We start from the raw sequence: 20,601 nt of genomic DNA, 5'->3' as shown, positions 1-20,601 counted from the left end.
CTGGTCTAAATCATTGCTGCAATCCAAGGTTTGGGTTATGGCTGGTAAGAGATACATTTCACAAGGCATTGATCAGGAGCCCTGATGGTTGAAATCCAGAGCGGTCTAGTAATGCCGCCAAAAACTCAAGGCATTTTATAGGTAGTCCTCGACATATGACTGCAAAGAAGCCCAAAGTTTCTGTCATTAAGCAAAACATTTGTTAAGTGAGCTTTATCCCATTTTACTATCTTTCTTGCTACAGTTCTTAAATGAATCACTGCAGTTGTTAAGTGAAACTGGCCACCCCGTTGACTTTGCATGTCAGATGGTTGCAAAGGGGGAATCACGAGACCCCGGGACACGGCAACCGTCATAAATAAGAGTCAGTTGCCAAGTTGTCTGAATTTTGATCACATGACCATGGTGCAATGGTTGTTAAGTGTGAAAAAAAGGTCATAAGTCACTTTTGCCAGTGCCGTTGTAACTCTGAACAGTCTGTCAGGGTTCCAAGTAATAGATCCACAGCAAGCAAAACTCCGAGGCAGGCAGATTCCTCAAAGGATAGTTTTATTGGGAATGTCATATTGGCACATATCTGGTGAAAACCAACTCTAAAGGTTCCTGCAGTTTTCACCCAGTTAAAAGAGAAAGTTTTCCCACAACCCCAAACAGTCAGTCACATGGTCTGGTCATCTGGAGACCTCACTCTTCCTTCTCCAGTCCAGGTGTGAGAATGTCCTTGGTTCTCAAGAGAAAGTATTTTGTTTTGGCTACGCAAACCCCTCTATCTCTAATCCCCTTGTTGTGGCCCACCAGCAACCAGCGGAGTTAGCAGGAGAGTTGGACAGTGAAGAGATTGGGGAAGAACATGGGCCAGTCCTGGAAGGTGGGGGAGGCTCGGACGAGAGCTCTGTGTTGGAGGCAGAGATGGGGCCAAGGCTGTCTGGCAGTAATCAGGTGCCTACGGAGCTAGTGAGGCAGAGGAACAGCTGGAGTCTGTTCCCAGTGCGCGCATGGCAGAGCTGCCAGAAGAAAAGAACTCAGAAATCAGGGTAGACTTGAGAGTAAAGTCACAGGTGGAAGATGATTGGCCCTTCCCATAGGAAATAAAAAAGGAACAAAAGGGGAGTAGGCTTTTGCAGGAAACAATTGGTTTGTTAAGATTCATTTCAGTAGTGTGAAGATCTGTCCATGAATCTCAGAAACTCTGTGCCCAGTTTTCTTGGCACAGCACTGCGTTTGGAAAACATTTACATGGCAGCTTTCCAAGATAGATAATGTCAGTGGTCATAAATATTCCTTTGAAAGACTGTTTGCCAGGCCTTGCTGAATGTGAATGAGAGGAATTCACATTCATTTAATAAAAGGGGTTTTGTCAGGACCAGGACTCTGCCTTGTGGTTTTTGGGGAGGCCTAGCTCAGAATACCCCACCTCCCTTTCTCTAAACTCCTGTGTGACAACACTGAAGCTCCAATATAGCTCCGGTCAGTTCAGCTTCAGGATTGACAGAATCACTAAACAGACTTGTCGAGGACTACCTATATTCACAAAGGCATTATGACCTGCAGCTTCTATCATTAGAAGCATCGAAGTGTTTTCCAACCTTGGCAACTGTAAGATGTGTGGGCTTCAATTCCCAGAATTCCACAGCCAGCAAGGGAGTTGAACCCATCTTAAAAGTTACTAAGCTTGAGAATTACCCAGCTAAACTGATGTAGGATTGAAAACTGGGTGGTAGGGGAACGGGGTGGGGAAGGGAAGGGAAAACAAAGCAGTTAAGCAGATGTCGGTTACATGGGAGATATTCTAGGTTTAAGGACTGCATTTCTTAACCCCAGTCACAGCTACTATATTTACCATGCTTGCAACTGGACACAAGTTATAATTTCTCAGCTCTGGATGACTGAGGAAATTATGGATTTTTTATTATTCAAACCAGACAATCTAACATAGGATCTTATGTTTATTTAGTCCAGATCCCATTTTTTATATTTCACAAAAAGAAAAACTACATAGGTGAATGCTATCGGTGCACCCAATGGTGAACAAAAAGAATCCCGATATTTCTTTTTTTTCCTATTAAACTGAAATCAATACAACTGTTTTACACTGTCTACAGAATGTTTAATACAAGGCCATATCATTTTGACTGAATCTAGTAATCAAATAAAAACCAATGAACTTCCTTCATGCTAGAAAATTTATACTAACAACATCAATATTGTTTTTTGGATGACATTCAAAGATCTAAAATAATGATTTCACATACACCAAGATTTCATTTCTTACCTGCTCCTAGCTACTGCAAGGAATATGTTACAGCTGTTGATAGCCATGCTTTGCCTGGGATCTATTTACTTCATCTGTGGTTGGATGAAATCTAATATACCAGTAAAAAATGTAGACATATGCCAGTTAAATAAAGAAATGATTTTGAAATGTTTCACTACAGATACTGTCATCTAGGAAGCATTAGTAAATGCAACTTCTATCCATTATAAATCTTTAGTCATACATATGGGATTCAGATGTATTATATAACAAAAATGTCAGTCACATTTATTTATTTATCTCAGTCACATTTATTTATTTATTTATTTATTGAATTTATATTGCCACCTATTTGCACATAGCCACTCAAGGTGGTTTACATACTATAAAACCTCATTTAAAACTATGAAATAATAAAAAAGAATCAAATAAATTAATATAATAAAATCATTCTAAACTCCCAGTCCTGATTCTTGAAGCTTGTGTGGCAAAAATTACATACTACTAAATATCTTACGTAAACATTCAGTCAATTCTTATAATTAAGTACCCAAAAGAAAATGAAATATGGATGTTTTGTATATGAGCCAAAAGCTGTTTAAGTAATTACTCTAAGCACATAGTTTTAATATTCTTATTACCACCATTTCCCCTTGTCACTAAATAAGAAAGTGGACAATTACTTTTTTTCAGCATAAAATTCTATAGACCCTTTTCTGTATTGACAACTAAGACGTATATGGTAGTTTGAGTTTTGGGTTAGTAAAAAAAAACCCTAACCAATGATGATTTATTCAGCATGCTATAATTAATGGAATACAAATCTAGCTACAATATTGAAAAGTGTGGGTATCCTTTCTATTAGCTCAGACCCTGTGAGGGGAAATGTTTAATAACAGAATTAGATTCATGAAGAATTGGATTCCAAGCGATGGAGTCCTGCTATATGGATCAAGTCTTCATTACGAAATATATAGAATTGGAATGCAAGTAAAGTAACCGCTTATTCACTTAGACTTTATTGTCACTTCAAATCAGTGGTGGGTTGCAAGCGGTATGCTCCGGTACGGGCGTACCGGAGCCAGCCCAGAACACCAGATACCATTCCGGTACAGTGCTCCGGAGGGCTCACCTGGCTGCCCAAGCACCTTACCAGTCTTTTAAGTCTTCTGCGCATAGCACGTACAGTGCCTGTGCGATGCTCCGCTGAGCAGCTGGAGCATTGTGGAGGCTCGCAGAGGCACTAAGACGCATGCGCGCATCCATGTGGACGCTGCTGGGCCCGTTCCAAGTGTACCGGTGTACACTAATTGACATACATTAAAATGAAATTTCGTTGCATACAATTCTCAAAGGTTCATCACCTCTGGTATATACTACATAAAAATGACAAATAAAATAAATAAATAAATAAATAATAAAGCATATACCCATATATATTATGACAGAGAAACAACATAGTCTAGTTCAGATATATAAATGTACGTGGCGAGAAAAATGAATCTTGCAGATTTACCAGATGGATGGCATAGGGGACAACGCTGTTACAGAAATATTTATTATTTATTTATTAGCAAAATACTATCAGCATATTTATTAGCAAAATAATATGAGAGTTGGTTTGGTGTAGCAGTTAGGCTAGAAACTGAGAGGCTATGAGCATTATCCCCCTCCTTAAGACACAAAGCCAGCTGAGTGATGACCTTGGGCCAGTCCCCCTCTCCCAATCCCCCTCTCCCAGTTCCCCTCTCCCTCTTCCCCTGGTCCGAGGACGAACCAGCAATGGCAAACTATTTCTGACATCTTGCTAAAAAAAAACCTGCAAGGACCTGTCCAGGCAAGTTGCCAGGAGTAAACACTGTCCCAAGGGTGTAAAATCATCATCATCATCATCATCATCATCATCATCATCAATGACCTGGCCATCGAAACTACACGGCTATGGATGAAGCATGTAACAGTGATACCCATTGTCATCAGGGCACTTGGTACCATGTCCAAGAATTTTACAAAACACATCAATAAATTGCAGCTTCCTGCAATAAATACACCAGTGGCACTGCAAAAAACTGTGCTACTTGGAACATCATATATTTTAAGAAGATACTTGGTTGATATCTAGGACGCTGGCAGAAACCCATATCAACCATCAGTACCAGTATTTGTGATGCATTTTTGAATATTCAGTTGGCAGGTTTCATGTTCAATGAATAAAGTTAACAACAACAACAACAACAACAACACCTTAACAGTTCTTAGGTCCTTGGTTAGGACTCGAGCTGTTAAGCTACCAACCAAACCCAAAGACTGTGAATCTCATCAAAGATTAACCACATAATAATAATATAATTGTGATACATTTTTAAATGTTCAGCTGACTATCATGTAATAATAATAATAATAATAATAATAATAATAATATAAATTTAATGAATAAAGTATAATAATAATGCAAAAAAAAAACCCACCACTCATGCTCACTCTATCTTGGCACCTCCAAAACTCAGTTCCCCCACCTGCCAGTTGTCAAGCTCAATTTCCAAAAACCTACACACCAATATTGTTTTGGTTTTTTTTATTGCTCCCCTATTTGCCTTTGGTGGCTTCTGGGGTGGATTCCTCCCCTCCCACCCATCCAATTCCCAGCCTAGCCTGGACTCCCCAGAACTCCCATCACCATACTGACTAGGATCATCCTTAAATAATGATGTTGTTGTTGTTTTTCCAGATGGGATCAGTCAAGGAGAGCTTGGATCTACCAGCCGCAGTGCTCCTGTGCGTTACTTACAACCCCCTGTCAAGTGACAGCCATCCCCTCCCTCTCCCCCTGAGGACCCCCTCCCCTCTCTCTTCCCCAAGAGGGTCTTTTCCAGTCCCCGAGAGTCTCCTTCACCTCTGGCCAGCCCCTCTCCCTCCTCCCTCGCTCCCTCACCCCCATCCACCCGCAAGATCGGTGCCCATTTGCAACCCATCCGTTTATGCAATCTGTCCACCAGGTGTAACCTACGTCCTACTTGTTTAGATACACGTTGTAAACATTGCAAATTTGCTTGATTTTTGTCTCTTTTTTTTGGTCCTCACCTGCTGCCCTGAATTCAGCTTCCCCCTCCCCTCCCCTCCCCTCCCCCACCCCCGCTAACCGGGCCGCTACGGCTCCACCTGCTTCCGGGATGATAGTCGGGGATTCCCGTCAGCCCCGCGGCTCACCGGAAGTGCAACCGACAAGCCGCTCTAGCCAACGAGGCTCTCTCTCTCTCTCTCTCCCCCTCTCCCTCCCTCTCCCACCCTTCTCTCTACGCGCCGATTGGGCCGCCCTCCTTTTGCTGGTACCCAATAAAAGCGTAGGGGAGGAGAAAGGGGGCGGGGATTCGAGTTGGAGCGACAGGAGAGGGGCGGGGCGGTCCTTGAATGCTTTATTAAATGAAAGCTACATTGATATATATAGAGAGGGGCTTTTTTGCAGGACTTTTTTTTGGGGGGGGGGGAGTAAAAAAATAAATATTATCTCGAACGACCCTGTGTGCACCTTTGTTATGCATGGGCTTTCAAGGGTGCACTAGCATTACACTAGTCTAATTTCAGAGGCTTGGGTGCAGGCAGGGGGATGCCTATAGATACACCCAGCTCTAAAAAGGTGATTTACTTTTGCCAAGTAAAACTCTCTTTCACCTTCCGATTGGAGGCTGTTCTAACGACAGAGAGGTGAGTAGCGGCTTTGCAATGTCCCCCACCCCACCCGTTAATACTGCAGGTCCCAGAGATGGGAATTCAGTTTAGACTGAACTCCCAAGTCAACCCAGCATCAACGTTAAAATGCATAAGTTTGTTCTTGTCCTTTGGCCAGACTGAGATTATTGTGATCTCATCAATTCAACCTGTTGTGGGGTAGTCACTTAAGATGAAGGGCCATCAAGAACACTTTTTGCCTTTGACTGGCTTTTGATAAATGCATTATGTTTATGCTTGTTCCAGTTAAAAGGTTTTTTTTAAAAAAAAGAACCCTTGCCTGTTGTACTTTTTTTTGACAGTTTCTCTAGTTTTTATTCATAAAAGACGATCAAATGTTCATACAACAATCCTTTTTTAACATTTAAAAAAGACTGCTTTAAGCTTGGCAGCTATTATGCTAATGCAGAATAAAGGTAGACAGTCTACACCATTTCCAAAATTTGTACAGCATTTCATTAATATTGCCTCTGTTCAGGCCTCCTTGTGTGATGTACTTGAGAGAGAATGGCCAACCAACAAGGGGATACAAAGGTTCAACTGATTATTATCTGATCTGGGAAGCATTTTATCAATGGTTAGAGAATAAAAAAGGGAAATTGGAAATAAAGGAGAAGACAACAAGAAGAATAGCAAATACATTAAGATAGAGATAAGAGTAAAATGGCAACTGGTAACATGAGTATGATGAGGCTAATGTTATTATTGTATTTTTATTAGAAGGTATGTTATGAAGGAAATGAAAAGTGACATGTTGTATAATTAATTATTCAATGTATATTATTTGTGGAATGATGTAGCACAGAAATATTTCTACCCAGACGACACACGGCTTAAGGAGAGGTGAAGTGTTTATAATTTTTTTAGAATGGAAAATAAATAAAAAACTTTAAAAAGGGAAGGGGGGATACAGAGATTCAACTGTGTTTAGGAGTCATATTTTAGGAGGAACAGAGCCAAGATTGATAGAAGATAAAACGGAGGAATATGGAGTGTCCCTATTTTATTTTTAAAATTTTTCTACTTACTAGAAGCAGCGCCAACACTCTCAGCCTTGCCCCTCAGTATCTTTTCTTCTGTTTTGGCCAAGGATTGCTCCTGGATTTTGATCCAAATTGGCCTTACCAGAATAACAGAGTGGGAAGGGACCTTGGAGGTCTTCTAATCCAACCCCCTGCTCAATGAGGAGATCCTATAGCAGTGGTCACCAACTGGTGGTTCGTGGACCACTGGTGGTCCGTGAGAAAATTTTGGCCTGCAGTGCTGGAGCATCCCACAACCTCTAGAGATAGAACTCAGCTAACCAAACACTGCGTGGAGCAGTTGGTGTTTGCCAGCCTAGCTAATAGGAGCAGGGCAGGAGATCTTGGAGCTGAGATATTTGCTTGATTGCCCTCCTTGACTAGAATTATCCTGGCTCACATGGTTATGAAAAGTTGGTTGTGGTTGTTGCTTCTGAGAAGTCATTGTCTTTCTGTCCCCTGTGCTCTGCAGAGGCAAATTGCCCCAAATTACCTTCCAGAGAATGATGAAAAAACTCTTAATTAGCAGATTGATGCTCCCGTTAGATTGATTCCTTTGTATGTGGCTCCAGATGCTTTTTTTCCTGGCTGTGGTTGGTTTTACTAATTGCCATGTGTGCTCCGGATTGTTGTCAGTTGTGTTGCACACTGCTGAGAGTCTTTTGACTGTGGCAGTGATAAAAATGTAAGAAAGAAACAATGACATAAAGCAGCGGTCACCAACTGGTGATCCGTGGACCACTGGAAACACGAGAAAATGTTGGTGGTCCATAGAAAAATTATTTGCATTTTTTATATTGCACAAACTAGGGCCCCTAGGACAGATACGTGAAATGAATGTTTGTGTTACAGAGAGAGTCTCCCTCTTTGGGGTCTTTTTGTGCGGGAGAGTCTCCCTCTTTGCAGAGAGTCTCCCACTTTGGGGTCTTTTTGTGCGGGTCGGAGGGGGGCAGAAATTCTGATTTGGGGTCTACTTTGGCCTCCGGGGGGGGGGGGGGGTTGTATGAAGGCTGGAGGGAAATGCCGCTGATGGCGAAGAGCCGGAGGGCCTCGTTCCAGTGGGCCTGCATCATGGCCTGGAACTGGCTGACCATCTCAGCCCGCTGAGTCTACAGGTGCCAATACTTGGCCTTGCACTCCCACAGGTCTTCCCTCTGCTTGGAAAGCCTATGCTCGTAGTCCTCAGTGAGGTGCTTCTGCTGAGCCTCCTTCTCAGTCAGATCCAATTTGAACTGAGCCCTTTTGCCAACTCTTTCTCATGGTGGCTGCTTAGCTCCAACAACTGCTTCCTAATGACCCTAAGGAGCCTGGGCAGGCAGGCAAGGAGTGGCTGGGAGGGGAGGCGTGATAGAGGTTGGCAAGGTGCCCCTCAACGTGAGTGACATTGAGTTGGCCATGCCCAACCAGTCACATGACCACCTGGCCATGCCCATTCAGCCGGTCATTAGGTACATCATATTAGTGGTCCGTGGGATTTAAAATTATGAATTTAGTGGTCCCTGAGGTCTGAAAGGTTGGTGACACCTATTATAAAGAAGTTTCACCAGTACTGTCAATCATTTCCTGACTCTCCATTGCTAACATGGCTGTTTTTGGCCCAGGAATGTAGTTTTGGCTAGGATTAGAGCTCCGACTAGGTTAAACGTGTTATGGGAATCAGTGTTTTTTTTCCCCCTTCTGTCTTTCTCTCTTTTATTAATTTGTTTTTGCTGCAAGAGGTTAACACAATTTTGCAATTTGCCTTGAAACAATGCTTGACATTTATAGGGAAGGAAGATGGCACGGTCTTGTCTCTAGAGGGGAGTAATGCCCTTTGATGCGGTGATGCTCCCATTTGTTTGCCATGGTACAATGTAGGTTGCCTTGGAGATCTTGGAAAGAAATTAGAGTGTGCAGCTCGCCTTCCAGCTAGGTCAGTAAAACTCTAGGTTTTGTTGGTAGCCTCAGATTGCAACCTACAGATTCAATCAGCTATTCCTCTCTGCCAGGAATGGTTAACCTTTTAGGCACCAAGTGCCAAAACTGGAGTGCGCACACCGGAGCCCGGAAATGCAGTTGGTGACAGCACGCGTGCCCCGTCGAGTATGTGTGCCTATGCTTCGCCATCATTGCACTATGCAAAGAGTTGGATTCTGCAATCAGGATATAATTGCAGTGATAACTGAGAAAGGCTGAGACAGAAAGGAGAGATTTGCCTGTGATTAACCAAAATGGGAGTTTACTCAGTGAATTCAGTTTTGAGAAGATTGCTGGGCCACAGTCTAACCGCACGGGCTGGCTGGGTTCACCTCAGGCTAAAATGTGGTTGAATTGTCTATGGCAGGGGGATTCTGGGAGTTGAAGTCCACGTGCCTTAAACTTGCCAAGCTTGGGAACCCTGCCTGATCTACGGGATAGATCGTAAGGATTCCAATCACAATGAATAGCAATAGCAATAGCAGTAGACTTATATACCGCTTCATAGGGCTTTCAGCCCTCTCTAAGCGGTTTACAGAGAGTCAGCATATTGCCCCCAACAATCCGGGTCCTCATTTTACCCACCTCGGAAGGATGGAAGGCTGAGTCAACCCTGAGCCGGTGAGATTTGAACCGCTGAACTGCTGATCTAGCAGTAGCCTGCAGTGCTGCATTTAACCACTGTGCCACCTCGGCTCTTGAAGAAGCAGGGTGCTGCTTAACCCATTTTTCAGAAGTTAAAGGTGTAAATATTCCTTGAATTGTTGATTAGTTGCAGCTCTAATACTCCTGTAAAAAGGTGAAGGTTCCCCTCGCACATATGTTCCCGACTCTAGGGGGCGGTGCTCATCTCCGTTTCAAAGCCGAAGAGCCAGTGCTGTTGCATTCCATCCATCTCCCTCCCAGTAGGTGAAAGTAAGCGGTGGGTTTCATATATTGTTACCAGTGGTTCGTCCTGGGCACGCCCGCTCAATTCGCATGCATGCATGCCCCTTCCATACATGCGCCCAGCCTCAAAAACATGCCTAAATAGGACCACATAGAGGTGGGGCAAGTGGGCAGGCCCACCCATGATTTCTCCTACAGATTCAGGCGAACCGGCCCAAACTGTCTAAATACCACCTCTGGTGAAAGTGTTAGTCAGTCTTGCTATAAAGGGTCCTTAGATGAATGGTCGTAGGGTGAGGACCTCCTGTAGTTTAATGTATACAATTTACAACTGTCCCTTCAGCGTCCAATAGCCATTTCTTTTTAATTTGTCGGCACATGCGTTCCTCTCTAGGATGTTTTCTTTTGTGGAAATAAAGTAAGAAGCCTTTTAAAAATATTCCGGTGGTGCCTTTTGTGTGCTTTAAAAAAAAAAACTCAGTGAAGTGTAAGATGCTATTCACAAAACCTGAGCCTGTGAAATTGTGCATGCATAAGTAATTAGAAAATTATGTCTCGCACATATGCAATATTTATTTACCATATTTTTTGGATTATAAGACGCACCAGTGTATAAGACACACCAAGATTTCGAAAAGGTAAGTAAGAAAAAAAAGTTTTTGTATTCCCTGGCCCCTAGGAGCCCTCTGCAGGCTTCAGCAGGGCTGGGGCAAGGCAAAAATGCTCCCATTTCTGTCTTGCACCAGCCCTGCTGAAGTCTGCAGAAGGCTGCTGGGGGCTGAGGGAAGACAAGCCCCCGTTTTTGCAAAAAAAAAAAAACCAGCCCATTTCAGGAGGTCAACAATGGCTGTATTCAGTGTATAAGACACACCAACATTTCCACACTCTTTTAGGGGGGAAAGGGTGCGTCTTATACTCCGAAAAATATGGTAACTTCGCTTTATTGAACATCTCACGGTGATGACTCTATAGAGTCCTTTGATGTACTACAGTTCATTAGTGACAATTCGAAGTTACAACAGCACTGAAAAAAGTGACTCCTGGACTTTTTTCACTCTTATGACCGTTGTAGCATCCCCATGGTCATGTGATCAAAATTCGGACTCTTGCCCAAGTGATTGATATGTATGACAGTTGCAGTAGCCTGTCATGTGGCCATTTTTTGTGACCTTCTGACAAGCAAAGTCAGTGGGGATTCGCTTAACAACCCTCTTACTGATTTAACAACTGCAGTGATTCACTTAACAAACGCGGCAAGAAAAATCGTAAAATGGGACAAAACTCACTTAACAGATTTGTCATAATTCTGGGCTCCCTTGTGGTCATAGGTCAAGGACTAACTATCTTTGTTACATAAAAGCTGGAGAGAATCTTGAAAGGAAATTCATACATTTGCCTCAATATGTATGGCAAGGAATCGAGATGAGAATAAAATAAGACAACTATAAAATATAAAATAAGACAAAGGCACACCAAGACAACTAGACACAAGGACAGTTTTTTCCCCAAATGCCATCACTCTGCTAAACAAATAATTCCCTCAACACTGTCAAACTATTTAGGTATTTAGGTATTTATTGGGATTTATATGCCGCCCTTTTCCCTGAGGGGACTCAGGGCGGCTTACAACCACAGGGGAGGGGAAGTGCAAGGTCAAAACAAAACAATATGTGAACAACAAAAAAATAATAAAACCCAACTTTCATTCAGCAATCAAACAAACACTCGGGCGGGTAATTAGGAGCCTATCCCCAGGCCTGCTGGGAGAGCCAGATCTTGAGGGCTGCGCGGAAGGTCTGGATAGTGGTGAGGGTGCGGATCTCCATGGGGAGCTCGTTCCATAGGGTCGGGGCAGCAACAGAAAAGGCTCTCCTCCGTGTGGTCGCCAGTCGGCATTGACTGGCAGATGGAATTCGGAGGAGGCCCAGTCTGTGCGATCTAATTGGTCGATTTAGGGAGGTAATCGGCAGAAGGCGGTCTCTCAAGTACCCAGATCCACTACCATGGAGTGCTTTAAAGATGGTCATCAGTATCCTGAAGCGCACCCGGAGACCAACAGGTAGCCAATGCAGCTCGCGGAGGACAGGTGTAACGTGGGCGAACCGCGGTGCGCCCACTATCACTCGCGCGGCTGCATTTTGGACTAGCTGTAGTCGCCGGATGCACTTCAGGGGCAACCCCATGTAGAGCCCATTGCAGTATTCCAGTCTAGAGATCACAAGGGCTCGAGCGACTGTTGTGAGAGCCCCCCGATCTAAATAGGGCCGCAACTGACGGACCAGGCGAACCTGGGCAAATGCCCCCCTGGTCACAGCCGACAGCTGGTGATCAAGAGTCAGCTGTGGATCCAGGAGGACTCCTAAGTTGCGGACCCTATCTGAGGGGTATAGAATTTGACCCCCCAGCCTAAGTGTTGGTATATTAGCCAAATTATTGGGGGGGAAACACAACAGCCACTCGGTCTTATCCGGGTTGAGTAACTATTCACTAAGGCTGCATTATTATTACTATTAGTCTTCTCATCGTTCCTATCACCCGTCTCCTCTTATTTATGATTGCAGGACGGTAACTTTGTTGCTTGTATCCTTACGATTTATACTGATATTGATTGTTTCCTGATTGCTTATTTGCACCCTATGACTATCATTAAGTGTTGTATCTTATGGTTCTTGATAAATGCATCTTTTCTTTTTATCTACCTGAGAGCATCTGCACCAAAGACAAATTCCTTGTGTGTCCAATCACACTTGGCCAGTAAATTATTCTATTCTATTCTATTCTTCTATTCCTATTTTTATTTCTATTCTATATTTCTATTCTATTTCTGTTCTATTCTATTTTTATTCTATTCTATATTTTCTTTTCTATTCTATTCTATTCTGCTATCTTGGAAAGAGTTAGCACCTTTGCTGGAAAGGTCTTTTCATATTTTTAGATTATGGTTGAATGTTTCTAGGAGAATACTTCATGTAAGTGTACCGCAAAAGTGTACATGTCTTTTTAAACATGGCCAATAAACAAACAAGAAGGAACTTGGTGGCTCAGTAGCTTGTCGACCAGAAGGTCGGCACTTCAGCGGTTCGAATCCCTAGCACTGCATAATGGAGTGAGCTCCCCTTACTTGTCCCAGCTTCTGCCAACCTAGCAGTTTGAAAGCATGTAAAAATGCAAGTTGAAAAATAGGAACCACATTTGGAGGGAAGGTAACAGCGTTCTGTGCGCCTTAGGTGTTGAGTCATGCCGGCCACATGACCATGGATATGTCTTTGGACAGCGCTGGCTCTTCAGCTTTGAAACGGAGATGAGCACCGCCCCCTAGAGTCGGGAACGACTAGCACATCTGTGCAAGGGGAACCTTTACTTTTTAATAAATAAACAACAGTGGGTTCAAAAAAGGAAGCAATGTTGTAAAACAACATCTGACTAGATATCCATGCAGTAGTTCCCTACGGTCTGAAATTGTGCTGTTAAGAAAGAAATTTCCAATAAAGTCCTGGAACAAACGGATTTTGAAGAAATCTGGTTTGTTTGGTTGCCCTTTCTTAACACTTCGTTTTTGCCTAAATTTTTGCTCTAGGTTTCCTGGAGATGCAAACTGGTTAAAATAGAGCTGGAAGGGACCTTGGAGGTCTTCTAGTCCAGCCCCCTGCTCAAGCAGGAAACCCTATATACCATTTCAAACAAATGACTGTCCAGTCTCTTCTTAAAAACCTCCCATGAAGAACTTCTGAAAACAAGTTGTTCCACTGATTGCCCTCACTCTTAAGAAGTTTCTCTTTAATTCCAGGTTGCTTCTCTCCTTGATTAGTTTCCATCCACTGTTTCCATTCCATCCATTAGTTTCCATCCATTGACTGGTGGTGTTCTGTAGTCTGATTGCCATGTAAAATCAAGCAACCAGTGGCTAAGATCTTTAAAATCAACATTTTCCCCCCTCTCTGAAAATCCTTTCATATCATCTGTGATGTATTACACATCAAAGCTTGGGAAAGTGATGCTCTTCTGCTAATATGCAAAATGAAACACAGCCAAGTTGGCTGTTTGCAGTTGCGAGGTATTTGTAACGGAGAAACCGAGAAACTGTTACTAGGAATCTGATGCTAGCTTAAAACACTTCTGCTGACTGAGAGTTTCACTTCTTTTTCCCCCCAAGCACTCTAATCCACTCTGGTACCCTGAAAACATGGCTCAGGAAAATGTGCGCACCTGGCTAATAATATATCCGGCGTAATTAATTATAATCATACACTAATTTTTCTTCTGAATTTTTTTTCATTAGCTACTATACAGTGATTTTTAGTACTGTACTAGCTGATAATCTGGCATTGCCCGGGTATTTATTTATCCTAATTCTTTATTAGACAGGAAAATCCGTAATGTTGTTAAAAATGTGTGGACCAAACATAATTTATAATGTTGGATTTTTCTCCTTTGTGGAGTCCAGTGAAGCTGTTACCATGGCAACGCCACTGTGCTGTACAGTAGAATCCATTTTACAGCAGCACGGTAGAAGCCATTTTAAGGCACAACAGCTGTATCTTAACCAAACACCCCTCCCCCCAAGGGTGTATTACTCCCACAGTTTTTGTTTCCAGAGAGTAAGTCATCTCTGTAGCAAGTTTCATTAAAATTGCTTGAGGCGTTCCAGGGTTATGCTTGAAAAAACACACACACACACACAGAGCCATTTTTATATATAGAGAAGATAATGATATGCAAAAACTTTAGTGCAATGCATTGCGTTTGTTTTTATTTTGACTTTTAAAGTATGTAATATTGAAACATTTGAATTGAAAACTTTAAAGAATCGCTAATATGTATTTGAAAGGCAGCAGTGATCTCATCATACATTTTGACCAGTCATGCCATTTAAAGACATATATCATTGATAAGTAAATGCCTTCTGGCAATGACTGTTCAATTTGTTTTCCCCTTGGCTTATAGTTAACTTGCTTTTTACCTTTTGCTGATGGGCTGATGATTACACATAAATAGGAAGTGGGATAAACGTAAGAATTGTGCATTTCTTGGTATCTTTTTTTAGAATGATAATTGAAATTCTAGGAAGGGAGAACAGACTGACCGTTAAATTCTATCTATTTTAAAAACGATCAGCAGGGCTTACGCAAATACGATTGCTTTGGCTTTTATTAATTCTTACTAAATGATATACAGGTAGTCCTTGGCTTATGATAATTTGTTTAGTGATCGTTCAAAGTTATGACGGCACTGAAAAAAGGACTTATGACCAGTTTTCACACTTCACTACCGTTGTAGCATCCCCGTGGTCATGGGATCAAAATTCAGATGCTTGGCAACTGACTCATATTTATGACGGTTGCAGTGCCCCAGGGGTCTGTGATCTCCTTTTGCGACCTCCTGACAAGCGAAGTCAATGGGGAAGCCAGATTCACTTAACAACCGGGTTAATAATTTATCAGCTGCAGTGATTCACTTAACAACTGTGGCAAGAAAGGTCGTAAAAGGAGGAAAACCTCACTTTTAGAAATGTCTCACGTAACAACAGAAAATTTGTGCTCAGCTATCATAAATCAAGGACTATGCGTATTTACAAATTGCTTGGAGTGCATAATTGTGAATTCATTCAGCTGAGAAACACATTGAACTGGATCACTGTTATTAGTTTAACCTTTATACAAAGGAGACTATAAGCTCATCATTTTAATTTTTATGAATTCATAAATCTCTCTAAAGTCCCTCTCTGTTCCCTCTGATAAGTGTCAACTGAAGCATCTGAGGGGGAGGGCAGAATCTGTAAATCACAGCTGATGTGCTAGAATGCAATTACAGCCCTTTGTTTGGAAATTATTCTAAACTAGCCAATAACCTGGGGTTGCCTGGATATTTATTTATAGGGGGGGAAATGTCTGGACCAAACGTAATTTCTAATGTTGGATTTTCTCTCTTACCCTTGTGGAGTACTGTGAAGCTGTTACATGGCAACTCCACTGTGCTTTACAGTAGAAGCCATTTTACGGCAGTACAGTAGAAGTCATTTTAAGGCACAATAGGCTGTATCTTAACAGAACACACACCCTGAGAGGCGTTAGGGGTGTCTTACTCCACAGTATTTGTTTCCAGAGGGTAAGTCATCTGTGTACCACGTTTGGTTGAAATTGCTTGAGGCATTCCAGAGTTATGCTGGAACACACACACACACACACACACACACACACACACACACACACAGCCATTTTTATAGATAGAATTAGGATAGGATAGGATAGGATAGAATAAAAGAAGATGGTTTAAAATAGAATAATCAAATGGGATAGATTTTTCTAACCATAGCTGAAGTGTTTAAGATCACAGTGCAGACACTGAAAACTATTAACAAACTAATATGTATGTACCTAAAATAAACATTCTAAAAGCTATGGGATACATCGTTGCTGCATGTGTTACTATTTGATTGTTCATGTTTTACATAAAGCGTATTTTATATTGAGCATAATGCATATATAAATTTTACATACTATTTGAATATGATTAGTATTTTAAATAAGAGCTTCCTAGTCATCTGGGAAGAAAAGCGAATTGCGCTATAAAATTAATCTGATGAATATATTCCCACACCTGCATTTGTCCACGCACATTTATAGTATCATCTACATGCTGCTAAAACTCTTGGGTCTGCAATGTCTAAACTGCAAAACAAGGAATCCTAGAACGAAACTTTTTCAACCAAGGGATCTCAAATGGGCTGACTTCCAGAATGCATCCAGAATCTGGGATCCAGGATTCTAGTGTACAGATAATCCTCAAATTACGACCATAATTGAGCCCAAAATATCTGTTGCTAAGTGAGATATTTGTTAATCGCTGCAGTGGTTAAGTTAGCAACACAGTTATTAATTGAATCTAGTTTCGCCATTGATTTTGCTTCTCAGAAGGTCGCAAAAGGGGATCAGATGACTCTGGGATACGGCAGCCATCACAAATATGAGTCGGTTGCCAAGCGGCAGTATTTTGATCATGTGACCGTGGGGATGCTGTAATGGTCGTAAGTGTGAAAAACAGTCATAAGTCACTTTTTCCAGTGCCGTTGTAACTTTGAATGGACACTAAGTGGACTGTTCTAAGTCGAGGATTATCTGTCATTGAAATTTGGCCAATTTTAAGTGTCATTTTTGGACCTAAAATTGTTCATAAAACATCATAAAACATTTGATGAAATAATGCAAAATATGCATTAAAACATTTCCAGTTGTCAGTTTTTGATGTTTGTGCTATACAGTTCAGCATGAGCTACTTTCAAGACAGCTACCTCTCTGGATTTTTCAGAACTTTTCAAGTACTTTAGAAGCTCTGCTCTTGTTGTAAAGGCACTGAGAAATCTGGTTAAGGAAGCATCTCTCAAACAAGGAGCCACTAGGTCCCAGATTATGTAGTATGTGATATAATGAATTTTGAAAATATAACCGGAAAAAAAATACACTTGGAAAATGTTCCTGCAATTGATGCAGGTTTAATGAGAAGTTAAATTCAATTTACATTCAATTAGACTGACTCCTCAAACATAAAATGAAACGGTTTTCACAATCCCCCCCTTCAAATTAGTTCATCCACTTGCTCAGCAAAAACATTTTGACAATTCCGAAAAAGTGGAGAGATCAAGCAAAGTTTTTCCCCCCGAGAACATCATAACTTCCTTCTCCATAGATTAAATAGTTAATTTTAATAGAAGTACTGCTTTAAGATGCATCTTGGAAGAGTTTGCTTTCACCACAAATTTTAGAGAGATAAAAAATATCCTAGTGGCTGATCAGTAGAAGGCATGGGGGAAATGAAATATCCACATTCAGCTACTGTTTGACAACAGATAAAATTATTTCACTTCCTGCTACTTTTGCATCATTAGCTGATTAGGATTCCTTTCACATCTCCTTCAAACTTATATCACATTTATTTATTTATTGAATTATTGCTGTTTCTGGCTTTCATTTTTTTATTTTTATTTTTATTTTGGCTCTGATGCAACTGATTTGAATCCCCCCAACATTTACTTATGCATTTCTCCATGCAAAACTGATCTTGTCCAAGTGCTAAGCCATAGCAGGTAAAAGCAGAAACCAAGAGAAATAGTAGACTTTTTATGCTTGCTTTTGAGCAATGTAAAGGCTGTGAATGCAACTAATTTGTAATGAAAGATATCTTTTTATATCTTATTGTTATGTGTACTCTGTATAGGCAATTAAATGGAATATAAACAGATAAGACTATCTGTGTCCTTCTCTATTTTACAGTAGGTGGGTACTTACAAAAGAAACGATTAAAAACTCTGATTCATACCTTCAGCCATTTGCATCTCTGTTTTAAAATAATATGCATGGAGCATTACTCATGAATATTTTGTTCAGCTCATTTTGCATTTCTCAGGTCCAGGCCTTTAAGTAAGTTAGAATAAAGACAATATATTAAAAAAAAAACCTAATGTTATGAGAAGGCAACAGATTTTGTTGTTGTTATTTCTTCCATTCCAGCCTTTACCTCCACTATAAAACCTTTTTTTTTCTTTTTGTATTTTATCTCTCCTTGGTCTAAATTCACATGTGGTGTCCTTGTAAAACCTCATAGCTGATAACAAAGAGCTTCTTAAAGTGATTCCAGAATGGGAAAAAAATTACAGCATTATTCTTTTCTATGCCATATGTAAAAAAAAATCTCTCTTGTCAGTAATAAATAACCACGAGAGCCGTGCTAAATATTTTTGCCCAACCAATGATTGCCTACATTCAGACATGCATGCACAGTGATACACATTTGAAGTTGGCACCTGCTTGAATTTCCTGTCTTTTATTCCATTGCCAGTGTTCAGTAGGGAATGCCACAAACAGGCCAGATGCTTTCAAACCATCCATCAATATTTGCAAGTCAAGGACAAATGAGGTTTTAGGATGGTGTGTTACAGAGTCATCAACTGGTAGTCTGCGAGAAAATTTTGGTGGTCCGCAGAAAAATTATTTGCCATTTTTTATATTGCACTAAATCAGGTGTCCTCAAACTACGGCCCCTGGGATGGATACGTGCAATGAATGCTTGTGTTGCTGCAGAGCGTCTCCCCCTTCGGGGTCTTTTTATGCGGGTCGGAGGGGGGCAGAAATTCTGACTTGGGGTCTGCTTCAGCCTCCTGGTGAGAGGCTTTGGGCAAAAGCTGGAGGGAAGTGCTGCTGGTGGCGAAGAGCTGGAGGGCCTCGTTCCAGTGGGACTGCATCATGGCCTGGAACTGGCTGACCATCCCAGCCTGCTGAGCCTCCAAGCGCTGGTACCTGGCCTTGCACTCCCGCAGGTCTTCCCTCTGCTTGGAAAGCCTATGCTCCTAGTCCTCAGTGAGGTGCTTCTGCTGAGCCTCCTTCTCGGTCAGATGCAATTTGAACTGAGCTGTTTTGCCAACTCTTTCTCCTGGTGGCTGCCTAACTCCAACAACTGCTTCCTATTGGGGGTCTAAGGAGCCCGGATGAGCCGGCGAGAAATGGCGAGTAGAGGCTGGTGAGGCGTCCCTCAACATGAGTGACATTGAGTTGGCCATGCCCACTCAGTCACATGACCACCTAGCCATGCACGCCCACCCAGTCAATAGGCATATCATATTAGTGGTCCACAGGATTTAAAATTATTAATTTAGTGGTCCCTGAGGTCCGAAAGGTTGGTGACCCATGGACTGTTAAGTTCTATATCTAGATGAAATCTACAACTTGATTTGTGCCAAGGTAGACACCAGAACGAGCTTCCAAGCCACTACAAATAATTGTTCCACTGTAATCCCTCTAGCCAGACTTCCCCTGGAGTTCTGTTTTCAAACCCTGATTGCCACTCTTTTCAACAAGATACGTTGGGCAGTAAGTTGGGCAGGGAGGGCAGTAGAATCAGTCAAAATATGGAAAATGAGTGTTCTGAAAAAACTTTGAAGGAATTGAATCAATCTAGCTGTAAGGGACGCGGTGGCTCAGTGGCTAAGACACTAAACTTGTTGATTAAAAAGGTTGGCAATTTGGTGGTTCAAATCTCTAGTACCGCGTAACTGAATGAGCTCCTCTTGCTTGTCCCAGCTTCTGCCAACCTAACAGTTCAAAAGCACATAAAAAATGCAAGTAGAAAAATGGGGATCACCTTTGGTGGGAAGGTAACAGCATTCTGTGCCCCTTTGGCATTTAGTCATGCCGGCCACATGACCAGAGAGATGTCTTTGGACAGCGCTGGCTCTTCGGCTTTGAAACAGAGATGAGCACCACCCCCTAGAATCGGGAATGACTAGCACACTTGTGTGAGGGGAACTTTTACCTTAGCTGTAAGAAGAGTGGAGTAAGACGGCACAGCACTCTTTAAATCGCATTGGTCTTGCTAAAGTGTGAATCTCAAAACCCCAGAAAGCAATAATGGTTCCACCACAAAACCGCGCCCGACTAAACCGCGTCGCTGACGTCATCAACAGGGAGACAACAGCGCGGAGACAGAAGCACGCTGTAAACCCTAAACCTAAAATTAACCCCTAAACCTAAACCTAACCCCCCTAAACCTAATCCTAAACCTAACCCTTAACCTAACCCTAAACCTAACCCTTAACCTAACCCTAAACCTAATCCTAACCCTTAACCTAACCCTTAATCTAACCCTAAACCTAACCCTAAACCTAACCCTTACCTTAAGTTGAATCGGCTTGCTTTCAAAGCGCTATTTAAAGCGCCCTTCTTTCTCCGCGCTGGCTGTTGTCGCCCTGTTGATGACGTCAGCGAC

General features: G+C 41.9%; 2 protein-coding genes across 4 annotated transcripts in view; one reads left to right on the top strand and one right to left on the bottom strand.

The window, feature by feature from the left end:
* The window catches only part of LETM2 (leucine zipper and EF-hand containing transmembrane protein 2), a 31,184-nt gene extending 25,736 nt beyond the window's left edge, over positions 1–5,448 (bottom strand). Inside the window, exons 1-2 of one of the 3 annotated variants that reach the window (XM_032229815.1) lie at positions 5,395–5,448; positions 2,273–2,363 (exon numbers count right to left, since the gene is read on the bottom strand). In XM_032229815.1, the coding sequence (XP_032085706.1) occupies positions 2,273–2,319 (47 nt within the window). In that variant the 5' untranslated portion in view covers positions 2,320–2,363; positions 5,395–5,448. Of the gene's footprint in view, positions 1–2,272; positions 3,349–5,335 lie in introns of those variants that run through there. The other 2 variants (XM_032229813.1, XM_032229814.1) reach the window with 2 other exon arrangements.
* Positions 5,449–5,706: 258 nt separating this feature from the next.
* The window catches only part of NSD3 (nuclear receptor binding SET domain protein 3), a 119,084-nt gene continuing 104,189 nt past the window's right edge, over positions 5,707–20,601 (top strand). The window contains 1 exon segment of the mRNA XM_032228808.1: positions 5,707–5,956. The gene's annotated coding sequence lies outside the window, so the exon portion shown is untranslated.

The sequence above is a fragment of the Thamnophis elegans genome, chromosome 13 (assembly GCF_009769535.1).
Source record: "Thamnophis elegans isolate rThaEle1 chromosome 13, rThaEle1.pri, whole genome shotgun sequence".
NCBI lineage: Eukaryota > Metazoa > Chordata > Lepidosauria > Squamata > Colubridae > Thamnophis > Thamnophis elegans.
Note: the sequence above shows the minus strand (reverse complement) of the source record. Positions and strands in the feature narration are given on the sequence as shown.